This window comes from Thermobia domestica, chromosome 1, assembly GCF_964235325.1.
Source record: "Thermobia domestica chromosome 1, izTheDome1.hap1.1, whole genome shotgun sequence".
Taxonomy (NCBI): Eukaryota; Metazoa; Arthropoda; class Insecta; order Zygentoma; family Lepismatidae; genus Thermobia; species Thermobia domestica.
The window spans coordinates 98,335,857-98,363,281 of record NC_137454.1 but is presented as its reverse complement, the minus strand read 5'-3'; the positions used below and the strand labels follow the sequence as shown (position 1 = coordinate 98,363,281).

The 27,425-nt window shown below is 36.4% G+C and overlaps 1 protein-coding gene and 1 long non-coding RNA gene across 2 annotated transcripts in view; one reads left to right on the top strand and one right to left on the bottom strand.

The window, feature by feature from the left end:
* Positions 1–27,425, bottom strand: part of LOC145687615 (T-box transcription factor TBX20-like) — a 209,383-nt gene that overhangs the window by 44,232 nt on the left and 137,726 nt on the right. The window contains exons 3-4 of the mRNA XM_081761084.1: positions 18,366–18,639; positions 12,159–12,323 (exon numbers count right to left, since the gene is read on the bottom strand). Of these exons, the coding sequence (XP_081617210.1) occupies positions 12,159–12,323; positions 18,366–18,639 (439 nt within the window). The remainder of the gene's footprint in view (positions 1–12,158; positions 12,324–18,365; positions 18,640–27,425) is intronic.
* LOC145687618 (uncharacterized) overlaps positions 9,695–27,425 on the top strand; it is a 53,705-nt gene continuing 35,974 nt past the window's right edge. The window contains exon 1 of the long non-coding RNA XR_014131685.1: positions 9,695–9,818. This is a non-coding gene — a long non-coding RNA (uncharacterized LOC145687618). The remainder of the gene's footprint in view (positions 9,819–27,425) is intronic.

The window sequence follows — 27,425 nt, the reverse complement described above, 5'->3', positions numbered from 1 at the left end:
AATGTGCCAAAGGTTAGAGTTAAAACTTCATAATTTTAGTCAAATTAGAGAGAGAGAGAGAGAGAGAGAGAGATTCTTCCGTCATCATGCCTAATATCTTTTAAATATACATTAAAATTAGTAGGGAATATAAATACTTTAACATACAGTTAAGAAACGTACTAGTAACTACTAAGAATAATTCAGCGAAATGAACAACAGCTAACCTACATTACCGGGACATAGTTGTTCTATAAGGCTGGGCACATATTGACCAGAAAGGCCAGAGAAGCCTAGGTAAAGAGAGACAGAAGATGCGGAGAGAGAGAGAGGCCTGTGTGCAGTGAGTGTCTGTCTCAGTTACGACGTTGGAGAGTGTCTAATAAGTGCTCGAGTTAATATGCGGTACGAGGCTTTGTTGCGTTCAATCTCACTGTACAATCTCAGCTTTTGGCTGTCCTATCTTTTGGACAATATATGACTGGCTTAAGACTCGCCATACTCATCCATAGCATAGTTTCGAGGTCTAAAACACATGAAATGTAATATTTAAATTAAATTAACGCCCCATGACTATGGCAGACGACTGATTAATAAATATGAATTCGCCTAGGTATTATGAAGTAATTGGTGGAGTGAAAATGTGAGAGGAAACGTGAGATCCTCGAGGAAACTCACGGACACAAATGTTGTCCACCAAAAGCTCACGTGAACTGGGATCAAACCAGGCACCTGTTACACCTGAGGTGATTATAATAAAAGAGGACTGAGGGAAGAAAAACCCAGTAAAAGTTAGGAAGGAAACGTAAGTTGAGTGGACACCTACCCTCAACCTGTGGTAGTGATTTCAGAATATATTCTCCCGGTGGGGAGATGCTTTCAATACACAGTAAGTAAAAAGTATTACAGCGAAGATACTAGTAACATATATGATCGGACATGGCCCCGGGGGAGGAAATACCCCTCTCCGCCACCGCCACTGCCGAGCCACATCCTGAAATTATCACTGCACAGACGTAGGGCGAGAAGAACCGAAAGACGTGTTTTTAAAAAAATCCTTCACATAGTGTTAATGTAGGAGATAACGAAGAATAGTAAATAAATTATTCAGGGGCAAAGTTTTGAATTACATATGAATATTTTCTCCCTTTCACTTATTTTTTTACTTTTTTTTTTGAAAACTTTTTTGTCCGTTTTCCACATAAGAATGTTGAACTCTTTTCCCCACATATCACATCCAAAGTGTAATATAAAGAATGGGCTACTGTATACTTAGGTTACAATACGTCTGTCCCCAAGCATTGGTTACAGTGAAGCTTGAATGAACAGAAAGTGGGAGAAAAGGAAGATGATAAGATTAAAAGGATTATAAGATACATCAAAGTCACACACAAAATACACCTGTTTATTCTTTGCACCACCTTTCCCACTTATATCCTCTCCCCCTCCTCTCCACCAATCCTCTTGTGTATCTTATATTCTTTCTCTCTCTTCTCTTCCAGTAGCATTTGTCATGGTAGCAACATAATTAAAATCAAAATGGCGTGAATGAAATGTGTTTGCCACACAAGAAGTTTCCCTTTCTCTGCAATAGCTATAAGCTACTTCTTCCAGCAAGAATACTTCTCTCTCTTTTTGTTTCGATTCGAAGGTGCTTGTTAACATTATGATATTAGGACGGGAACAGACTCCTAACTTAAGCTACCAGTGGCTACATCATTGTCAGACTTTTTTATCCGATTATTTTAATTGGTATACACGAACTCTTGTCATACTTCTTTAATATCTTATAGGCAAATAACCTTATATGCCAATCGACATCACCTTGCTGTATTATTATTTTAAAACATATACAGTATTAATATCTAAAAAGAATTAAGAGCCTTTATGTCTTGTATACAGATAATTCAATCTTCGCTGTGTACAGGCAGCTAAAGCAAGGGACATAGTCGATGGCGAATGAAACAAAGATTGTGATGCGATGTTGCCATGTGGCTACGCAGACGTGAGTGAATGGTGAATTATTTCTTTCGTGCATTAAGTGGACTGAACGTATACTAAGACGTGGCAAAACCGCAGTGATCTCATTTGCTAATAGTGTTTAAAAAAGGCAACTTAGAGCTACACCTCCAAAAGTCATAAATGCTATCCCCTAGCATAATTCCAACTGGCCACTATATGACGTAAGAGCGCGCTTACTGCTGGTAGAGTACGAGTAGTATCTTCAAAATTTATGGTTAAACTATCGATATTCTTGTTTACCTGTCACCACTGTCTTTTATCCAGCTCTTTCTCTTCTCTGTTGGGTTTACGAAGAAGGGGAATCAGCATTCAGTTCGAAAAATGAATATTATTGCAAACATAAAAATGCATCATGTAATGAACATATATGTTTAAACGTTCAGTTAGAAGCATGGTTTTAAGGCTTATTCTGGTACATATTTTCTCATCCTTTTTTTTTTTTCTTAATCTGTTTCTTACAGAAGAATATTCACCCAAAATATCTTAAGAATGTTGTTTGTTACACTCTGTCTGTCTGTCTGTGTGTCTGTCTGTCAGTTCGTCCGGGAGACAAAAGATATGAATCGAGTTCGCTGAGGGAGATAATCCATCCACTTGATCCGAAGATATTGGTCCCTCAAGTATTCCTATACGGCATTATTATAAGACGAACTGCCCCTTGGATATATACAACAACACTGTATGCAGACGTCGTGCTGGTTGCATAGCATTTGGTTACTTTGAATATTCTAACCAAAGTTCTTCATGTAGCGTAGACGTGACACTGTTACTTGTTACCTTAAAAATAGTTTATTTGTTGGTTATTATTACTTGACAATTCATTTAGATTTTACATTTGATATGGTTTCGAAAGTCGTAAATTAGTAATTATAGGCTTACAATATAATATAGAACAGTTGGTGTGTGATTTTGAGTGGTTTTAAATAAATTTATGAACATTTCTGGTGTATCTCATATCACGACATAGTAACTATAATGTTTACTATCAGGCACGTACGCAAGAATTTATTTCGGAGGGAGGGGGGATTCAAATTTAATATGAGGATAAATTATGGTTAACTTTTGAACTTTAACATTTGTTAAATTAAAATATTATTCACAGATAAGATAGTTATATTAATCGGTTGTCCACATTGAGCTGAACAAACTGCGATGTATGAAGGACAGAGTTTTCGTGAAACTCAAGATTTTTTTTTATTGCGCTAAAAGGAACAATTTGTTTATTTTTATACTGAAAGGAAATTACGTAAAACTGGGACATCTTTCAGTTTTATGTCCCATTTTTATGCTGGCTAGGCTAAAGGAGACGGTGATGATGAGAAATGAAGGCATTTGTGGAATGAAAAGGGAACGGGAGAACCCCGAGAAAACCGACACATACGGTGTTTGTCCACCACAACGCTCACTTGGCACGAGCTGTGATCGAACCAAGGACCCCATGCACCAGAGGTGGACGCTCTACCACTGAGCCACCGTAGCCCTAATTTTTGTACTGTACATATAAAAAAATACACTGTGAAGTGCCATGTCATCTTCAAGCGATAACACACATACTACTCACGGTGACTACATAATGTTACATATATGTTAAGAGTTTCTATAAGCTTTCTATAATGGAATGTTCATTTTCGACTCAAGCAACATATTAAAAAAAAAAAAATCTGTCACAGGTTTCATTTCTAAATTAACAATAATTTTTGCTCTCAGATTGTGAATAGGTAGGTCTCTATAGTGAAAATGGTTATAAAGGTATGTTTTCACTTCATCACGAAATTTATACGTGACATCAAGTCGGAAATACAGAGAGGAACGATTTTCCTCTCTGTCACCTTTCGTTTGTAAATGTCGTTACAAATGACATGCGAGTAGTTAGTGTACCAGTGTAATGCGTGTGTGTGGTCCACAAAAATGGGCTTGAAGCCATCTTGTCTCACTTATGAGTCTTAAGTGTGTATATTTAGCAACTTTCTTAACTCCCAACAGTCTTTTTTCTTTCCGACTCTTCCAGTTTTCCCAGTACCCCTCACGGCTAAACTCTTCTCCTATTCACTAGCAGAGGTGGTAGTATGTTTACACCACATGATTAATGACTTTAATGACAGATGCGTAATCATTCTATTAACAGTTGAAGTTATTTGTAAATCACACTTTGACACTGGAACAGAAATAAATTAAACTTTTTTTTTTCTTCAACGAATGGTGACAATATCTAAAAATTTAGGCATTGAAAATGTTGGTCTCATGGATCTACAAAATGGCTTTAGTTCTTTTTGTCTTTTATCCCTTAAGAAAAGAATAACTAAAGAATGGTACCTGTAAGATCAGTCCTTTGATCAATAGTGGCGAAACAAGATTCGAACAAGACGTCTAATTTCGCGAGCCCGACCATGAGAGAGTGCGAGCTCCATTGATGATAGCTTGCCCGAGCCCTATATGAGAGCGGCTCCAATGCTATTTAAATGGACGTGAGATCGAGCTAACTTAAGCGACATGAGGATATCGAGCCGGAGCTGAAGCAGGTCCCGATTCCAAAAGTGACCGGCATCCAGACACCAAGACTAAATGAGACATAGACCTACAACTTGGGCCGTGAAAAAAAAAAAATGATCCGAGCAAAATTTCAGCCCTTTCCCCGCAACAGTTACAGCACTGGCATGAGCTATGTTGGCCATATGCGTAAATACGGCCATTTGGGAGTATTTTTCAACAGTAGTGCAGGAAGTAAGTAGGCCTACTCACTAAGAGTTTCACAAGTTTGGAAAATGATATAAAGAGAGATAGTGGGAATCAGATACATTGGTCTTAGTTGTGACTCAGAAAGCGACACTAGCAAACAACTGTTTCCTAGTTGTCACGTCTGGAGCAAAATTCATTTCTGGATAGGTTATTGACTTGCAATGAGAATTAGGTTCTTTATAACACTCCACGATGTCATTATTGGTTAGCACAACATGAATCCGTTTCCAAACAACTAAAACCGCTACTGTAGCAATAGAAAATTATGCTTTTCGTTTGGTGGGTTAGTCTGGGTATCGTCCATCAGAAATTGCTGCCATATACCCAAACAATCAACGCAACTGGGTACTCACAGCAATTGAAACGTATACATTTAAAAACTAATAGCAGCGTCATGTATACACCACATGAAGGAGTTTAGTTTCTTTGGCATGATTTCTTCTCAACTTATATTGAAACTGGAGCTGGTAGTGCATTTGTGCCACTCTCGCCTTTCGTAGAGAGATTAGGGTGGAGATGTATGATTGTTTGGAAGCAATGATCACGAACTTCGTTACCCGTGAACCCGGCAGACGCATGACTTACCAGACCTGCTGACTAGTACAGACCCATGACCCTGTTTTATCCAATTTTCTGGAGACGAAATGACGTCATACACATGAGGAGTATGTGTAAGGCTACTAATGCAATTCTAACAAACATGATTCTACCCTCTCTCTCATTGTCTTTTCATAAATAAAATTTTCTTTCTCGTTTGTCTTTGGCGACCCTGTGTGTCAAACATTGCACTAAAAGGTAACTACAAGCTTTAACAGACTACAAACACGTCTGAATCACAGAAAAGCTAAACTACATGTTTCTCTTATGCAAAGTCGACAAAGTTAAATTGACCTGTAAAACTTGACGTTTAGAGTACATAAAAGATATCGCTGAGTAGTATTTTGTTAATTCTTTTAGAATAACCTATGTTTGTTGACGATAGGCGAACTTTTTACACTCGCCTTAAGCACCAATGTTACAGTTGGGTCAGCATATTTGCATCTTACAATTAAACGCATTACTTTTTTTTTTTCATACTTTTCATTATTTTTTAATACTCTATATTTACTTTTATTTACCACTTACATATTAAGGGAGTTTTTAATAATTTAGTACATATTTAACTGTTTCAAGCACCTTCACACGTGCCTTTGTTTTTCAACAATATATACGTACTTCATAGAAATATTCATACATACATATTTTAATCTTGTTTTAATCGTTGCCTTTTTTTGTTTGGTTTTTGATACCTCGTCATTGTGTTTGTTGGTGTATGTGTGTGTTTTTAATTTTTTGCAGATAGATTAGTTTGGGGAGGATGGGTAGAAATTAAAAAATAAAAATCTCTAAACTGGATTTGTGTGACCTTCTGCTGCCAAATATCTCATGATGCATAATCCCCGGAAAAGCAGGCGCTCCACACCAACAAATCGTTAACGCTAGGCTTGTGTGATGGAGTGGGCGGTGGGCGGAGGGGGAGTCGCAGTTAGCAGAGAAGGGAGTGAAATCTGTCTCTTGTAATACAGGGTATCACGATTGGTGCTATGGTATCAGAAAGCTTTTCGAAATCCCACCCTTGTTACTGCTAATCTCTCGTGTAATAGTCCCAGCTAAATTGTTCCCTGAAAGTAATTACAATTTCCATTCCATGCTGTGATTAATTTGTTTCCGGGCGTTGAGTTTCGTGTTATGACTGGTCCATCCTCACTCACTACCCCCCTCCTCATGCGTTTTCCAGTACTCATAGAGTATATGATGTTATTGGGAAATTTCGTATGTGTGTCCCCTTCGTACCTAACCATTCCGTTTGGATTTTCCTATAACATTTTGAATTTAGCATTGCATTGGGTTTTACCTCGCGTTCCGAAATATTTCTGCATTATACAACAACATGTCGTGTTGTGTTGCTTCGCTTTTAATCCTTCTGGTAAGCACCCAATTAACAGTTGTAGAAGTGTAGCTGATTCCGTTTCTGCAAAATCTCGTTGTATTATTGGTGTGGCAGTCATTACTGCTACTGCATCACACAACGTTTTCATCAAAATCTCTCTTTCTGTTCCTCTCTCTCTCTCTCTCTCAACAAACTTTTGTGTATATATACAACATGGCGCCTGTGCAGAGTTACTGTACTTGATCTCAGGTGGATATAGGTGTCACTGCAAATGATTTCAACTTGTATTTTAATTATTTCGTACATTGCATTTCATAAACTATGTTTGTATCTCTTTCCATTTATTCTATACATTAGCTTTATAACTAAAATTTTGTATATGATTTGCTATTTTTTAGCAGAAAAATGTTTTAACAAAAAAAATGTCTTCATTCTTCCAATCAGATAGATAAATGCTGGTGTTAGATCCTAACATAGTCTAATATCTAAATGTCTTTCCATATGTTTTTCAATTTTTTTTAAAGCTTTCTATAATTTGTTTGTATAATCTACTATTACTATTCACCATTCTTTGTGTTAATATATGAATTCTGTCTTTCCAGTAATGTCACTATTAAAATCCTATAAGACATTTTTTCTTTTTCCGTAGAGGACCACTTTTATTAGTTAGAATATTCTACGAACCATAATACTTTTGTCTCTTGCGAAAGCAAATTTATAATTAAAACAAGAAAAAATGAGCATCTATTATTAATATAGTATTTTCAACAGTATAATTTAAAAGTAATCTGTTGGGAGTTGGACTGAAAGTATCAGAGAAATAAGGTACGCAATCTAGTTACTTGCTAAATGATTTTGTTTATAACAATTGTGAGTCGACGCGTTCTAAAATGAGTTAGCTATTGTGTTGGGAAACAGATTTAAAGAAAAAATAAATAAATAAATAAGATAATTTGTGGTTAAATAAATTTTAAAAAGATAAACTATTAAAATGTTTTGTTAAAATAACTTGGCTTAAGGGACAAAATAAACAAAAAACAAGGCCTTTTAATTGTAAAAACCATAATAAAGTGGGGGATATAAGGAAAATCCAGGCTGGCTAAGGGGACGGAAGCAGCCAAAAACGAAGAAAAAGTTATTTGGCCATGTGGGTGAGAGGATTTTGCCTAACATTTATGTAAGACTTTTTTTTTTGTAAAATTTTAATTAAAAAAGAATTTAAGCCAAATATGGTCTCTCGTGTATAATATTTTGTGTTTACAAAATTCTCTTTATTTCAATGTAATTTTATTGTATTTTTGCATTTTCATATACTCTCTCTCAGTGTTAATAAAAGTTGCTTGCTCAAGTATAATTCCTGGTTCTTTTACTTACTTCCTCAGAGAAGAGATAAAAAACATTATTTTTAAATTAACTTTAGTAAAATACTGACTACCAATACTCAAAAATGTTGAATTAACATTTTTATTAATCATGGCTCCCCTGGCGATATGCTAATGCTCAAAAGAATACCGACGGGTGACCTCTTCGACTGCTGGACCATAGATATATGTGGCAAGCTTATGCCATCACAGGGTGACGAATACACACACTTTTACGTAGGTGAGGAACAAGTATCATCATTTACGGTCACTAAACCTATAAAATCTCCTACTGCAGATGCATTCATAGATTTCATTACAACTAACATAATTATACCCTACGGCGTCATGCGCAATTTACGTCTAAACCAGCAAACAAGTCACGTAAGCTCCAAATCAAAAGCATTTCTCAATTCTCTAGGCATTAAGGCCATATACGCATTACCGAATTTGCATAAGTCCATAGGACATGGACAAGTAAAATCAAAAATTTCAAACTTGCAAACAGCCCTCAAATTTCTTACCAGACAAGACCACAAACAGTGGCCATTGCATTTACACAAGGCTACAGCTACAATTAATCACACTCCATTAACACAGTTTGGGGCTTCACCATTTCACATTTTATTTTAAAAAAAAGTGAAATTCCCAATTCAGAACTTTCTTCATAATAATACACCTCCCACTAACATCAATGCCAGGCTAGTTATGCTCAAAAAACTACGGGACCTAATAGAATTCAGGAGGGAACAATTTTTTCAAAAGCATAAAAAAAAGAGGAAGCCAAAAACACCCCCACCCAGGGACGTACGGAAGGGGGGGACACGGGGGTCCGGACCCCCCCGAAATTTCGACTTTTTAAAAATTTAGCCTAATTTTAGGGGCAATTTTAGCAATTTTAATATAAAATAACTTCATATTTAGTTACCCCCCCCCGAAATAAATTCCTGTGTACGCTACTGCCCCCACCCAATTCATTCCCGGTTCCCAAGTTCTTTTGAAAAGACTCAGCACAAAGAAGAATAAAAGTGGACCCCTGAGGCAACTTTATACAGGCCCACACACAGTTCTGAATAAACTCGATGACAATTCATATCAGATTGATGTTGAAGAAAAAATAATTAATGTTGCAAAGAACAAACTTAAACTATACATTCCAAACACAAAAAAAAATACAGTATTTAAAACTAAATATAACCAATACCTACGCGGCATCAAAAAATAGGCAGCAGACATGGCATACAACCCCACCCAAATCAAACTTATAGCCCAATCCACTCCCACACAGCACGCAATCTCCGTTGCAAACAACTCATATAACTCCATTGCATCCTTTCCACGCGTTTTTTTTTTTTTTTTTTCAACCACATTGCTAAAAACATATTATAATTATCTAAAACAGTAGTGCTCAAACAGTGTGTCGCTACCTATGTTGTCTCATGCAGCAATAAAATGTTGAATTAACATTTTTATTAATCACTATTATGTTCAATAGTTCGAGAATTCTAAACGGATATTATCTTATTTAAGATACGATATTAGGAGCAAATTACTGATGAGCTGTAGTCAGAGAAGATAAATCGTGTCTATGGTGTTTGTTGTTGAAGAGAAGAGATGAATTAATTATTTATAAAAGTTTACAGGTGCTAAGTTATGTCTAACCAGTTTGTACAAACAGTAGATGCTTCAGAAATGGATTAAGTTGTTGTCTCCAGATACCGCACAATCCGAACTTTGGAGCATCAAAACTTTTCAACAATAGGTCCGAATGAAATGAAACTTCCACCCAGGTAAGAACTGTGTATTGAGATATAAACCGTGCCATAAGGGTTTCGAAGATCGTGCTCACGAATGCCAGAAACATATGAAGATAAAGAATATATATATATATATATATATATTCTTATATATATATATATATATATATATATATATATATATATATATATATATATATATATATATATATATATATATATATATATATATATATATTTTCAGGAAAAGTGTAAAATCAGGAATTAAAGGCAGCTGTGGCTTTGTGTGTGTTTGTGTTGATAAATGTGATGTTGATATGTAGGCTGAGTAGGAATATACATATCGTTCTGAAACAAGAACGACATATTGACACCAAGTGTACAATAGACATCTCATGGCCATGATAATGGCATGTGAAAACAACAACTGTTTTCTGGCATTATAGCGCAATATGGTATCACTGGCTGTAGACCTACCAGACAGTGTCAACACATATGAATGACTATAACTACTGTATAGATAAACTATTACAAACTAACAAGAAACTTGCAAATCATTGAGGGAACGTAGTAATCTGTCTACGTCTGGCCATGACTTCCTGAATGATTTGCAAGTTCCTTGTTTGTACGTAACTTTCTATCTGTAGAATAGTTAGTGGCCATCCACATATATGGACACCGTCTAGTACCCCCAGTGTTGCCATATTATGCCACAATGCCGAAAAAGATTTTTTAAACGAAACGCCTTATTACGGCCGTGGGATGTTTACATTTGGTGTCAATGTGTCGTTATTATTTGAGAAATATATATTCTTATCCGGCCTACACTAGGAATCGAACAAGGGACTCCGTGCACCAAAGGCGCGCATGCTAGCTGCTAGATCAATGAAAAGAGCTATTTTCAACTGCAGTTCATGTGTGAGATATGAAATTCATTTTAGTTTAATTTTTCTCTCTTTATTTTTCTTTTTGACTAAACTTCAATCTGGGGAGACTTCAATGATATACATCGAGGACCATTTGTGGTATATGGACTACAGTTTGGGAGTAGCAGCTATAGACCAACCAAAAGCAATCAAATACACAATTAGAAAAAAAAAATATTATCGAAAAGACTGCATAAAATTGGAGGGGTTAAGTTCCAAAGTTGGGCGTCCGTTTCCAGCAAAATTTTTAAAATTTACAGGAAAGATATGGATAATGTGATCGTTTGTGTGCTTGATAATATATAAGTCTCGAAAAATCTGTTTATTTGTTATATATAAGCGGTTATAAACATGGGACTATACGACGAGCGGAGGGAACTACTTGGCGCAAGGTAACCGAACAGTTGCATTGTGGGAAAGAAACGAGCATTTATGTTATCAACATGGCGAATGTACAAGGGCAATGAACTAACAGTTTAAACATTTGTGAAGCAATACGTTGATAACGAGCAAAAGTTTTAAAAGTTTATGAAGACCACGGATTAATGAATCTAATAACAAATTGCAGAAAGTGTGGAAAGGAGATCACAGCGAAATAAACGTGGCGAAAGCGGACGCCCAACTTCGGAATAAATGCCAATTGGAGAACTAAAGGCAATTTTAAAGTGGGAGAGACATCTAATGCCCTTTGTATACAACGGCCTTAGACACCATCAACCCAACGTGGAAACGTAATATTACATGTGTTGGTTACATATTTAAGATTTTTAAGATTTACTGAACTTCCCCTCATTCCATGTTAACTTTCATCATACATATTTGTACCATAGGCTGAAATTGTAAAATCTGCGAAGGAATATGCCCACAAAGTATTGTGTAAGTAATCAAAATATATCAGGATCTTACCTCTCAGATATATAATACAGTAACTCGAAATGCAAAGTGTGCTCTTTACCATGTAGTATTCCATAAGGAAGACATAATAAAGTGAAGTGCTGTGTGAAGACAATGTACAAAATGATTATAGAAGTATCGCAAAGTTGTGCTAGACTCAAGGTGTGTTTTTATGCCATATGAAGTGGTTTTTCTACTAACCTAGTTTAAGCGTTTATTCACTGTCGCTGACGCGCCTGTCCTAACTCGATTAGATAGCATTCATGCTTTTTAGTAAACATCTAGCAGAAGTTAGTTTCTGTTTTTAAGTTAGCTCGTGCACTGAAGTTTTTATGCCATGTGTCCCCATGCTGTATTTTTACTCAACCCCTAAAGTCAATCTGCACCCATCGATTCCATTCCGAACTTAAGAAACACTTTCTAAGGCAACAGAAGTTTATATTTAATGAATAATAGAAGTATGCATCCATAAAATGGGGTAGCACGCAAAACTCTTGACTACCTAAGTACGTGAATGGGCAACAAAATATTGTCATAAGATGTTTGTACTTACCAGTTGATTTTGATAGGCAGTAACCGCTGTAAATACAGACTCAGGGAAGATAAATGTCTTAAATTCTTCGGCTTCGAGGTCGGTGACGGGAGACGAACCAGCAGAATCTGGTCGCTTAATTAAATGAATGCGAGGTTGATATTTATGCATCGAGTTCAGGACAAGCTGTTAAAAGATAATAAAAAAAGAAAGAAACGAAAAGGAGATGTAAATTTTCTTTTTTGTATATAAAGACATGTACAATACAAAGAAAACATATATTAATACCTTTTTTTTTATCACAGATCTGTATTTTTTCTCGCTTGTTACTTACGTCTGTCTGTGTCAGCCATTGAACTGAAAGATAACTACAAGGTTTATCAGACTACAAACGCATCTGAATCACAGAAAAGATAAGACTAAATTTCATCGACCCGTAAAATTTGTCGTTTAGAAAATATAAGACACCGCCTGACCATACAGTATTTTGTTAATTCTTTTTCTATAAAGTATGTTTAAGGTATGGGAAAAGGAACAAACATAACGAAATTACATTTGTGTGAACATGAAAACATTCAAGCATGGTATCTTGATTAAAAAATGTAACACCGAGAATCAAACAAATGAATGTTCGAGTTCGAATAGTGAACACCATTAATCAACTATAAAATTATGCACTAATGTTGCAGAGACGATGTTTCGGTTGCTTTGGATAACCAGGTCTGTTTGGATCACCGGATCTGTCTGGACCACAGAGTATATTTGGGTCACCGGCTCCGACTGGGTCTGTGTGGAACCCCGACAGAGTTTAGGTCACTGGGTCTGACTGGGTCTGTGTGGACCACCGGGTCAGTTTTGGCCCACCGAGTTCGACTGGGTCACTGAATCTGTCTGGGCCACCCTGAACTTTTTGGGCCACCGGGTCTGTCAGGGTCAGACTGGATGTGAGAAGAAGCGAGACCAAGACCCAAACGATCCGGACAAAAGCCGTGACACAAGTGACCTAGTGACCCATGACCTATTCCATCACTGATACCAGCAACGTCTCGCGCTTTATTCTTTTCTTATATTATTGTGGACATTACTAAGCAACTGAATACACATACAGTTGAGTTGATTTTAAGTTTAACGTCCCTTTCAGCAGCGAGGCTATATGAGATGGAGAATACACATACAGTATATACTCATTTTAAAAAATACAATTTAGGAATACGTGGCCTGAATATTTCAATAAGGAAGCTGGATTAAATCTTGCTTGACTTCAGTTATGAATAAGATGTCCCTCTTTATTTGGAAGAGTCTTTTCTTTTTAGTCCAACTTCCTTTTAAAAAACTGAAGTCGCGACATGAAAGTTTCCTTATTATTTTTTTTTTAACGATCAGTTATTTTAATTTACAGATTCCCAATGTTTTTTCTTACAAAACTTGTAAGGATCATTGCTAACACACAATTAAATGGATAAAATGCCTATAACTGCCATGTGATCTGAACTTTCGTATCATTTAGTTAGAAAGTGTCAGAAAAATATCTCGATTTCACACTGCAAATTTGGTAACCTTAGCTAAGAATGAATAGTACCCCTTATAAAACTAGTTTTTTTTAAAAAAAAAAAAGATTACTATTACGAAACATGACAGATTTATTTATACCTATAATAATTAGAAATATCCTCAATTCACCATTGCACTCTTTATCATAATCAATCTGGAGTAGACAACTATTAATAACGAGAGGATATTTCTATTTTGTCCATTTTCCATTTATTACATTTAGTCTAGGCAAATTAAACTAAAAAAGAGGCGATCAGTGGAACAAAATCGAAACAAGTTGATTTTTGGTACGCACGTTCAGAATAGCGTTAGAAACAATACTGGAGAGTTCATTTGATGTCAATGGTGAGAAACCTGGGAATTCGCCGCCATCTTGAAAAAAACTATTTTTGGCCATTTTTCTTCATTGTTTTGTTTTTGGTGCTAAAACTATGCAAGATACGCAAAAATGTTGTTGGACCTTTCTTGTAGACCATTAAATTTCCAATAAATTGAAGAAAATTGCAATTCTCTAAAGCAGTGGTTCCCAACAGATGGTCCGCGGAACCGTAGAGGTCAGTTGACATTCAGTACAGAACGCGCAATTTATAATTGGGAAAAGTTTTATCTTAAACTAGCCTTCAACAAACATTACAATAACATTTTTAAAATTTTTAACCGTATTTTTTCCTATCATATTTAATTGGTGATAGGAGACATTCAGTTTGTTTTTTCTAGGAATTTCAATTACGATTTTTAGGTTTTAGGTTTCTTACTATGATTGTAAAACTTCTATTGGACTATTCATTATAATATAACGTAACAAAAAAAATTAAAGAACTACTAATTATATTCAAGAAGATTTTGTTGAGCTTTGAATATTGGCAACAGATGGAAGTGCGTTTTTCTTGCAGAAACGTTGAAAACAAAGAAACAGAATGTTTTTCGTTTGCAAATTGCAACGTGAAATCTTTGCTAGAATAATTTGTTTTACCTTGTTTACTGGGTTTATACCGAAGTCCAATTTGTTTTCACGTTTTGCTAAAGAAAGTTCTGGCTAGAATTTCCATAATGTCATCTACAAGCGTAACTCAAGAGTTTGCTACTTTCTATTGTAAATAAACACACCAAGATAAATAATACTGCACTACCAATAACTTCAACTGAGCTGTACCAACGAGTAATACGATCAGTAAAGGACAAAAATTTGTCATCCTTCTTTCAGTATGAGTTGGCACCAGTACCATTACCATTGTTTGATGAGGGTGGAATGTTTGATGAAAGACCCACAAATCTTCTCTCCACTCTCTTTTCAAACCAACTGAGGATTTACCTCTCGACAACTATCAATATGTAATTGTTGGAGGTCATCTGCTACACAAAGTGGTTTGACATACCACCTTGAAAATATATACAAAACATACTGCAGTTATGTTACCAAGCACTTTGGCTATAGTTCAGTAGTAGTGTTTGATGGTTTTATGAATCTAGCTCAGCACTAACAAAAAATGTCGAAAGACCAAGACGATCCTTGAAAATAACTTTCCCTGACATAGTTTTTGAAGAAAGTATGAACTCAACTATTGAAAAAGTAAGTTTTTGTCAAATCTGGCTAATAAGTCTCGTTCTATTCAGCAACTCACAAAAGAATTCCAAGGCAAAGGAATTGCTGTCATTGAAGCAAATGATGATGCAGACAGGCTCATCGTGCAAGCGGCTATCAAACTGGCTAGCAGCATCAACAATAAGCCTGTAGTTGTAGTGGGAGAAGATGTTGACCTACTGATTCAGCTGACACCACTTTCACCCGATGGGATACCTATTTACATTTTGAAGCCAGGACGAGGCAAAGTTTCTGATAAAATGTTTTCTTCTGTTGATGCGCAACACCTTTTTAAAGAAAATATCAAAGATCAATTTCTGTTTTTTCATGCAGTAAGTGTCTCTGATGCCACATCATCTTTGTTCATTCAAGGAAAGAAGAAAATCTTCCAAATTCTGAGAACTAACCCTGAACTTCAAAATGAGTTTCAGTTTCCAATGATTCATCAGCACAAATTTGTAGATTACCGGGTGAGGAAGAAAAAGTTCTTCTTCGAGTCTACGGAGCTACAGACACAAACACTTCTTTAAATATCTTTAGATACATTAAATTCTGTCGTTTCAAAAGCCAAAACTGAAGTTAACTTGGCTAGTCTTCCTCCAACAACACCTATTCAGAGTGTTTCAAAATCAAGTGCATGTATGCAGAATGTTAACAGCAGAAAAATGGGGTTGGCAGAAAGAAGATGTGACTTCTTTGGTTCTAATCACCACGCTTTAACCACCCGCTCCCAAAAATCTCTTGAAGACTGTCTACAAGACTGTCTATAATCTTTATTATAAATTAATTTATAATAAAGATTATAGGCTGCCTTGTAAGAAAGTGTGTGTAGTTTGTGTTTAAGATGGACACAAGGCTTTTTTTTTATCATAATATCCGAGATAATAGCATGTAAATGTCAAAAGGTTTGCTATTTAGGTTGCAGATGCATAAATGCAGCTCTTCTATGTTCTATTGTATGCTCTTACTGTAGAGGATTAAGATGCCACAACCCGCCACCTACTATGTCAAATGAAGATGAGATCATGAGTGATGAAGTTAAAGAGCAACTCTTTGGTGATGAAGAAAAAAACATAACAGAACTGGAAAATGTAGAGCTACACTCTTCTCGTAGCAGCATTTCGAATGTCACAAACAGAATGGATGACGAAGTATTGACAACAAGAGAGAACTGCGAACAGCCAGGACATTCAGATAAAGATATAATGGAATACGAGTAAGGAACGTTACATGAAGTTAACCTTTCTGACACGTGTGAGTTCGATACAGACAACTCATTAAGAATGGCAAGGAAATTATTTTATTTTAAATTTATCTCACAATTTAGAAGATTGAGTAAATATATAATATAATACTCTGTTAATAAAGATGTTTTGAAGATTATATAAAAATATAAAATAAAAAACAAGAAAAAAGCCCCCCCCCCAAAAAAAGCAGTGGTCCAAGAAAAGGAAAATAGAAACGAGTTGTTTTAGAGCAATGATTCCCAATAACTTTTGGAGAACTTTATTTATCGCCATGAGACTCCCAAAAAACCTAAATCCTAAAAATCGTAATTGAAATTTCAATTCTAGAAAACACGAACTGAATGTGTCCTGTCACCAATTAAATATGATAGGATAAAGTACGGTTAGAAATTTTTAAAAATAATATTATAATGTTTGTTGATGGCTAGTTTAAGATAAAACTTTTCCCAATTATAAATTGCGTGTCCTGTACTGAATGTCCACTGACCTCTACGGTTTCGCGGACCATCTGTTGGGAACCACTGCTTTAGAGAATTGCAATTTTCTTCGATTTATTGGAAATTTAATGGTCTACAAGAAAGGTCCAATAACATTTTTGCGTATCTTTCATAGTTTTAGCACAGAAAACAAAATAATGGAGAAAATGGCCAAAAATAGTTTTTTTCAAGATGGCGGCGATTTCCTAGGTTTCCCACCATTGACATCAATTGAATTCTCCAGTATTGTTTCTAATGCTATTCTGAACGTGCGTACCAAAAATCAACTTGTTCCGAATTTGTTCCACTGATAAAGCTAATTTGCCTAGGTTAATTGAACTTTGTCAGAGTTTGCTTAGGTTGCGTTCCTATTTTAAATAATTGCAGATTTAAATCCATGATTGTAGTTTATAAGCGTTCTTATTACTCGTAGGTACTGCCGGAGTATACGTAGAGGTGCGACATCTCTTGTGCGTAAATAGCCTTTGTATGCGCGGCGTGCTGATGGTAACGGTAGACGAGGTCATTAGAATACAATTTGCGCATGAAGTTTGATGATGTAGATTTCGCTATAGCTACACTCCAATTCTTCGATTGAGTTATTTTGAGATTGAGATACTTTACTGTGTCGATTTAGGTAAAAAGTAGATATTAATATACGCCAAAATCCTTGAAGTCTTATAAGGAATAGCGTTATTTCAGTTTTTCCCGGGTGCAAAACAGTTCACTGACGCAGGAATTTCACGTCCTGGTTAGTGTAAAGAGACAAGTTTTGCCGATAGATGTCGCTACAGTTTTCGTTTCTCTCCCATGTATTTTTTACCTTTTACGAAAATTTACAATTTCTTTTATAAATTTCAACCTAGAGACTTCAAATTTTTAGAGGAGGGACTTCATAACCTATTAAAGGGAACAGTCCGTGCCCTTTATTCTAATTTTTATTTAGAATTTTCTTCATTGTTGAAACAGTTCCATTGTTAAAAGTTTGGATATCATTTCAACAATCAAGCCATTTCAACAATGAAGAAAATTCTAAATAAAAAATCGGCACGGATTATTGCCTTCAATAGATTATGAAGTTCCTTTTGTAAAAATTTGAAATCTGTAGGTTGAAATTTGTAAGAGAAATCGTGAATTTTCGTGAAAGATAAAAAAATACATGGGAGAGATACGAAGACTGTAGTGCTATCTATCAGCAAAACTTAAACCAACCTTAACAGTTCTCAAACTAATGGGGAAGGGTTGTCCCACCTGCACTTCCCAATGATGCTCTGCCGATAGATCTAATTCTATAGAGTTTTTGAGGTATTGTATTTTTGTGTAGCGATAAAATACAATAAATGTATGGGGAAAAAAGTCAAAATATACGTACATGTCCATGTTTATCCATTTCATTATTGGTCAATTTGACCTTCTCGAAGGAGACGACTTGTTTCTTGAGCTGTTCTCCCGTGAACGGAGAATCCGGGTGCAGATAAAGCCTACAAGGCGCCGGGGGATCTGCCTTTCCAGCCACCAGCCACGACGATCGGTGATACGCGTAACGATACCTTTTGTTGTCCACTGGAACGATATCCATCAACACAGCGTAACGCTGGTCTGGACGAACTCCAGTGAATGACACCCTAAGCGTAGGAAACATCCGCCTGCAACAATGGAGAAAAGACACGTGAGAACATCATTTACTATAAACATTAATATCCATATAACTAACGCAAATTACAATAAATATATGCTACTTAATCTATGAGTCTTTTTTATTGTTGGAAAAAACACCAAAGATATTAAGTCCATAGATTAAAAAAGAAAAACAATAAAATGAAATCTTTCAGTTTAATGTCCCACGAATATGTTTTTTAGCCTAAGAAGTACAACGGTACATTGTATATTTTTATATTTTTGGGCAATAAGATTTTCTAAATATGTACTAGGCTGGTTTTTACTATCTGAAGAAGAGAAAGAAATAATATGATTGTCAATATATAAAAGATATATTCAAATATTGTCAATATAAAAAAGATATTCAAATGTTCAAAAATAATAAGGTTTTGGATATGTTGTTGTCAGGGACAACCAGATATAATTTCTATGATATAAATAAATGGAATAAAACTACAGAATGGAGTGTGTATTATTTTAATGGCTCAGAATTTATTATAATACAAAGGAACCAGTGTTTACATTTATATATTATCGTTGTAGAAGAACGATGATTATGGTGAGTGAATGATGATGGCAGAATTAGTGGAATTAGAATGGGGAAGGAACAGGGCCGTAGCCAGTCCAAAAATATAGGGGGGCGGTAGAAGTTGGGGGGGTGACCCAACCATATTATAGTTCATCACCATATTACAGTTCATTTGCAAGCCTACCATGAAAATTTTAGGGAGGCCACTGAAAATTTTGGGAGGGCCCGGCTCCCTAGCCCGCCGTGGATACAGGCCTGGGGAGGAAACGAGAGTACCCGAGAAAACCCACGGGCACGATGTTGCCCACCACAAACTTACTTGGCCGGGGATCGAGCCATGGACCCCATGCACCAGAGGTAAGAGCTCCACCACTGAGCCACCGTGCCAACCTTTTTATTATTATTATTATTAAAGTTATTTTTCTTGTTTTCTTTTTCCTCCGCAAAATTCATAAGTGCAAACTCAGATTCAATGAACAAAATTGCCAACGTTCTTACTGCATTGATGCTCTCATCTAAGTTATGACCAGTTTCAACTCGGAAAAACTCCTTTCTGCAGATGCCAGTCACTAAGATTGTCAAGGAAGTCGCATATTGCAATGTGTTCTTCTCTGTATTTCTCACCCGAGAAGAGATTACACTCTAGCACGGGGCTGGATCCCGTTTCGAAGCAATCGGTCCAATTGGCTGAAGTCCTGCCCTGTTAAGGTTGAAAGTTAAGAATTTACCAGATTGATGTTTTTAAGATGAATATAAAAGTTCTAATATTGTCAACAGATGGCACCATGTATCTCTAATCTTTCCAATATATGTTGTAGCGTGTGTGACAATAGTCACAATGATTGAATCCATTACAAGAGATGAAATATTCAAACTTTGGATCAAAAACAAATTGAATTTCGTAATAATTAAAGAACAATCCGTGCTGTTTTGTGATATTTTTTCTTTTGTTATTAATTTTCTTATTCATTTATTGGGAACAAATTTCTGAATATGAAAATTAAGTGTTTTACCTGAAGAAAGGGCAAAACCCTTTAACCGGGACGACGGACCCAAAAAAAAAAAAAAAAAAAAAAAAAAATTAAGTGTACCATACAATGACAAAACAAAATAATAAATAAAAATACCGGATTATCTTTCAATTATTGATTCAATTTGTTTTTAGACAGGAGCCGCGGGGGCTCAGTAGTAGAGCGTTCACCTCTGGCACATGGTGTCCCTGCTTCGACCCCAGCTCACTCCAAGTAAACTTCGTGGTGGAGAAACGACGTGTGCTTGAGTTTTCTCAGGGTTCTCCCACTTTTTTCATTCCACCATTTCATTCATTTCTTATCACTGTCTCCTTTAGTCTACTCGACATAACCATGGGACGTAAAACTCAAAGATTTTGTTTTTGGACAAAGTTTGAATGTTTTATCTCTTGAAATTGACTCGATTTTGTTGTGAATACTGTGTTTCCAAGATACATTGGAAAGATTGTAGATATGTGCTGCCATCTGTTGGCAGATAGAAGAGCATTTACATTAACCTTAAAGAATAGACGTTGAACTGACGTAGTGAAAAAATAACCATGCTGTACAGAAGTTCACATAGTGGCCGATTACTTTGTTTTAGGTGAAGAGAAAATATCACAACCAGCTACACAACTTAGCTAGGGATTTACGGGATTTGGAGTTTTTCAGGTTGATATTATAGTACTTAGATCCATAAGTATTGTCTGGGAACGAAACTTTCTTCGACACCAATAAGAAATGACATGCATAACTAACATACTCAATGTCCACTTCCAATCATAGCAATTAGCAATTTTGTTAGCTGTTATTTGTCACGGCTTTGCTACGATAAATACTTTTGTCATGTTTTCTCAATCCGCGCGTTTGTAGTTACCGCCAGCGGCATCAGTATAGAGTATGTGATACGTCATCTTCGTGAAGTTCCATCTCTTGCTGTTATTCAGAACAGAAAGCTTGTAAATTCTGTATGATAATCGGTATTCTTACGGTCTTTACAATACTTAAAAAAAAAAAAAGAATTAAAGTACTACAAAGTATAAAGAGAGATACTTTTATTGTTGTGTTGACAAGGGTAATGTCACTTGTGAAAATGTGAATACTTTTATCAGTTCGCTTAGTAGAGAATGGATTCCTTTCCTTTATTATGTTCTTGTGAAGACCCCACTGGTCTAAAGAAAATGTGAGTAGAATTTTTGCCTATTGTTAAGAGATGCTTTGGTTGACAACGAATGATGAGCAGGCTTCTTTCGTGTTTATTATTATATAGTAAAGGAAATACCTAAGATTTGTCACATCTCCCAACATTCTGAATTCATTGGAAAATGCTACAAAGTTACCAACGTTGCCAAACGATTATATATTCTCCTCAAGGGCACCAGCAGAATATTTTACAAAGCGCTAATCATTTTTTTTTATTAAAAGGGCTATTGATGAGACGAGACGATTGAATGGAAATTTAGCGTCGTTTTCAGCACCGAGGCTATATGAGTCATGGACTTACGGTTTAAGGTGGAATCCGAACCATGCGTTCAAATTTTAATAATCTACAACCGGAAATCGAACCCATGATCCCGTGCACCAAAGATACTAGCCAATAGATCATCAGGGAGGGCTAGAAAACAAGACAAGACAAGACAGTACTCTTCTAATACATGCAGACAGGTGCACACCCAGAATTATTTGTTGGGAGGGATTCAAGGTTTTCTCTGGGAAGAGGGGGTACAATATGCCTATGCAGTATTAAACCTGTATTATTCTGCTCCCGAAAAGACGATAAGTAATTGTTAATTACTCCCACCTATTTTCTCAGAAAATCTGATAGAATTACGATTATTTTTATAAGGAAAAGAAGGTGTAAAATCAAATCTTTAAGCTACATTAATCTATTAAACAAACATAGTTATGTTAAGAAAGTGCAGTTAGTGACAAATGTTAGTCGAGTTATAAAATTAGGGGGGGGGGGGGGACCGGACCCAGTGAATTCCCAGCACGCGCGGGTGAGCCCCTGGACACAGATATACTTTTCGTGGTATGACTTACATGACACCTTTTCGGAACGAAACAGTCAACCATATACAGGGTAGCCCAAAAGTAGGTATACACCCTGCATTGATCAAGTATAACATTCTAGTTTATAGATTTATTTGCTTCGGCTCTTCCGAGCTTAAGTGAAACCACATTAAGAACAAATAATAAAGAAACTAAGTCTACCTGACGGATAACAATAAGAAATGATATAAAATACAATGGGCTGTTAAGTACGGTACTGTATATGTACTTTTGGGTTACCCTGTATACTGAAAATATTTTTATTAGAACACAGCACTAAAATATACGGTAGAAATAATATTAATTCAACTCGGAGTTTGGGAAAAGAGAAACAGTGAAGAGTCAAGGACAAGATAGTTGTGGCGGTTCGTAATTGTTGAAGAATGTTTACAGTATTCTATATGAATATTAACCTATCATTTTGAAAAATAAATACCGGCCAAAGATAGGAGGGGGCAGGGTGATCCGTAAATGGTGAGAAGTGTTGTCACGATGAGTAGTCATGAAGCAATGGATGATGAACCTCCTATACCATCTAGGATGGCACCAACATTCTATTTTCGTTCCCTGCCATCTGCTTTGACAACATTAAGTTGCTCAGTCAGCTTCTTATTTCTGTTTCTTGGGTTTAGAGACAATGACAGTAGCACACGCTAACGTTACAATAACTTTCTCCTACTCGAACTGAACCTAATAAAAGCTAAGTTAAGTTATTTTAATTAATGACATTTATTAGAATCAAACAGTGAGATTTTAAAGACTGTACTGTGTTAGCATGTCTGTCTGTTATTCCACACGTTAGCACTTGAATAAAAGACAAGCTGAAAATTCTGGTCTTACAATAGACAGCTAGAGTGACCGATTCGTTACTGAAGTTATTCCGTTAACATCTTCACTGGTAACGGCGAATTTAACGGAGGCTATCCATATTCCGTTTAAAATATATAACATTCCTAAAGTTTTATGTAACCTGCGCAGTAGCAATGAAATGATGTTTTGCCTATGATAAAAGGATATGTGCAAAATTAGTTCTCCATATACTATATCCCATTCGTGGAAACTCGAGATTCTCTTTATTACCTTTAGCAGAGTTCCAATTTGTTTATTTGAAAGTCAATGTTTTATATAGAGAGAGACTTCGAAACTATGCTATGCACAAGTGTCGGACGGAAGTCTTATGGAACGGCTGTCTTTCTCTCCGTACGTCTGTCGAACAGAAATTAGAGCAGAAATAGTAAGAAATAACGACGAGGTGATACTAAAAAGTTTCGAGACTAGTTCTGTAACACGCCAATAGGTGTCAATGGAAGGCTGCACGCACAATCACACGGTGCATTGATCTTCATAAGTCAGTGCGCCAAGAGACATCGTTCTGTGTAAATCGGGAGCTATGCAGCTGGTGCTATTCTGAGCACGTGTGTTATCACGTCTGCAATTTCATCATGGACAGCAAGTTAGAAAACAAGCGAACGCGTAACTCTGTGAACTTGAAACTGGGCAAATCCGCCACAGAGGCGCTCGACATGATTCAGCAAGCGTACGGTAATGTTGCAATGAGAGCACACGCGCTTCAAGAAAGGAAGAACATTACTGGAAGAAGACGAGAGATCAGGACGAGCTTCAACGAACACAGCATCAGAAAATGTAGAAACTATTCGGCAACTTATATATCGTCGGAGAACAATCCATAACATCGCTGCCATTGTCGGTGTGTTATACGGAACAGTGCAGGCAATCCTCACGTGTGATTTGAACATGCATGCGCCGTGTTGCTGCTAAATTCGTCCCCAGGCTCCTGACCCAGGAGGAGAAGGAACACCGCTGCTATCTGCTGGCGTATTACAGAACTAGTCTCTAAACATTTTGATACCACCTCATACGTACAGGATCTCAATCTATTCTTCAATCTCCCCTTGAATCCCTCTATTGAAAACGAATATTTTATAAAACGAAAGCGATAAAAGGTTGCGACAAGTTGATATTTGATATAGAATCAGAATAAATTTTTAATACATAGATTTTGAACCCTAAAGCTATGTTCCATCTTCCCTTCCTATCCCTCTATTGAAACTCGAATTGATAATTTATCATTAATTTAGGTTTTAGGCCTAATATTCGATCCCTATAGTTTGGGATTAGGATTAGTATTAGGAATTAGATTTCTAGGCTTTGGACATCTATGGTTATGTTAGCCCGTCACTTACGAGGGATGACGTCCGAGGAAAGGGAAGAAGAAAGGATTGGCAAAGGAAGGAAGTAGCCTGGAAGTGGGACCTGTATAATAGGTACCATCACGGCGTTTGCTTGGTATGAATGAGGAAAACCCAGGAACACCTCCTTCAGGATAACTGGCCTGAAAAAGTTTTACACCTTTCTCGACCGAGTATCCCCACTCGAAATCGAACCCAGGATCGCTCGCACCAAAGACGAGAACGTTAGCGACTACTCTATGCGGAGTCACTCCTATAGCTTGGAAATGTAGAATACCATTGTTTCACAACGTTATGATACGAAACTCCTTTCTTCCTTTGTTTTTCTCTTTTCCCTTGAGATTTTATGAAAATACACCCACAACTTAAAAGTGAATTCAGGTACGTCATTGGGATCGAACCTGGATCTTCGACGCCGAATGGGCGAATGCTATCCATTTAACCACAGAAATGCATTAAATAATGTTTTCATGAATAACTTGGAAGCATTTTCCTTTTTGAAAAGAAAAGAAAGAAAAAAGCAATTCAAGAAAAATAGTTAATGTATGACACTAGTAAAAACAATATCCTTTTTCGTCCTCCTTTTTATAAAATAATTATTGTCGCAATGAAGAAGGAAGATACAAAAGAAACCGAATGAAAATTGAGAGAAGAAAAGGAAGAAGATGAAAAGCAGCTGCTTTCCAGTTTGTCTCTTCCTCACGTCGCATTCACCGTCTTCATCATCATCATCATCATTTTCGTCATCATCGAGCGTCGATGAGACCAGACCATTAACAGTCGGTAATTTCAAGTTTGGCAGATAATTTACGAGAAAGTAGATCTGTGTGTATGCGCTTCGCTCCAACACCTTCTTCCATCAGCTAAGCTACATCACCTCTGCAGTACCTCAATGTCTCGCAGAGTTGCCAAATCATAGAGCAGCAATGGTACCAAGACTGCCTCTAAATATAATTTCCCTCTCTATTCTTCCAGATGTTATAAGAAAATGTCGAAGGAAACGGTGTATATAGTCGTCTTTCTTTTGGTCAACTTAGTTTTAATGTCAAATTTAAAAATCTTTTACAACGTAACTTTCAGTTTGACGTTACACGTTTATGCACTTTGTGCTAATTGAGATGATGATTAAGGCAAGTGAATGATGATGGAAGATATGGTGGAATGAGAATGTAGAAGGAAACAAGAACACACTGAGAAAACCCACGGACATGATATTGTCCACCACAAGCTTACTTAGCTGAGTATTGAACCAAGGACTTCACGCACCAAAGGTAAGCGCTTTACCAATGAGCCACTGTGCATCTCTAATTTCAAATTTAAAACTAATACTAAAGTTATATTAGTTTAATTAGGATTGCACACACACGAGACGATACAGAACATTCGTGCCAAAATACGAGATGAGACAATTGTGGCCCACAGTCCAAAATAATATATTAGTGACTTATGTATTATTTTGAAACTGAGCTCTTTCAACCCTTTCTGAGACAAGACATTCCCAATTCTTGCCTCGTTGGTAAACCTAAATTTAATTTTTCATGTTCGATAAGTGAGTCTAATGCAACAAATAATAAACGTTAGGAAACCAGTTGGCGTCGATAACAGCTCCTGAGCCACTCCAACGCCATCTATTAGCGATCGGCTGAACTACATCAAGTCTAGCGACGAGCACGTGATCAGGGCTCTGCGTCGCCGTGTCTCTAACTGGTGTATCAAGAGCTTTTCTAGACCTAGTCTTTCATTCACATGAATCCCCAGTTTGCCTCACGACGCTGGGAAGACGCCGAAAATTGGGAAGACTGGCCGGAAATCCAACCCGGGACCATGTGGATATGAGCCGAACACGCAAACCACAGGACCACGGTGTCAATGGGCCAATGGTTTTAATTAATAGTTCCTGATTTGATCTCTAATTAGGCCTATATAATTTTGGGTATCCAATGTATCCATGAGTTTTCTCGAGATTCTTTTTTTACTTCCTTCTCACATTTTCATTGCAACTCATCAATTAATAAATTTCCAATTATCATCCGTCTCATTCGCCCTTAAAAAAAAAAAAAAAAAAAAACTGGGGGACGCTAAAGTAATCATTTAATTTCAACTCATTTCAAAGGGTATCAATAAAATATTTATGTGATATTCCCATAGCACAAGTAACAGTGGCACAGTGTATAAGCGTACACCTCGTGAAGAAGTTTGGTTTGATTTTTGGCCAAAGAAATTCCTTAACAAATTAAATTTTTTACCAAGCCTAGGTTTAAATATAGCTAGTGTTTTACCTTAAATTAAATTATATATGCTTTAAGATGAATAAATGTTTTAATTTTTTTTAAGTACATCTTTAGTACTAATCCGTTAATCTCAATAGCACTGCGGGTAATCTATGAAGCAAGGATGATATCCTTAATTATTTGTTAAGGAATCCATGGGGAAACCGATTTTTGATCAACAATATCTTGGAATCAAACTGCATGGATCATTATGCATCAACAAATTCGAATTCGTAACTTTTGAATCTTTACATCCTGGCCAAAACTGAAAGTGATCTATCAAGTAATTCTTGATGTCTTTTGTCTCCCGGACGGACGAACACATGGACAGACAGACAGGGTAAATATATGAAGAAATATTTGATAAAGTAAAAACCAAATTCCACTGTATACCACTTGGTAGAACAGCCGTTTGTGAGCCTGAGCCTCTCAAACGCCACCTATGAAAATTTTGCTACTTCGGTCATTTTGTGTTTCACATGGATAAGTACAATGGCTCAGGTGCGAGAGGGTTCTTGGTTTGATCCCAGATCTATGTAAGTTTATGGTAGACAACATTGCGTCTGTGAACATTCTTGGGGTCTTCCTTCTTCCTCTCAGATTCTCATTCCACTAATGCTTTCATAATCGTTCACTTACAATATTTCCAGCAGGTTGCTCGAGTTTAGCACCACAGAATTCAGTATGGTATCACTGATTTTC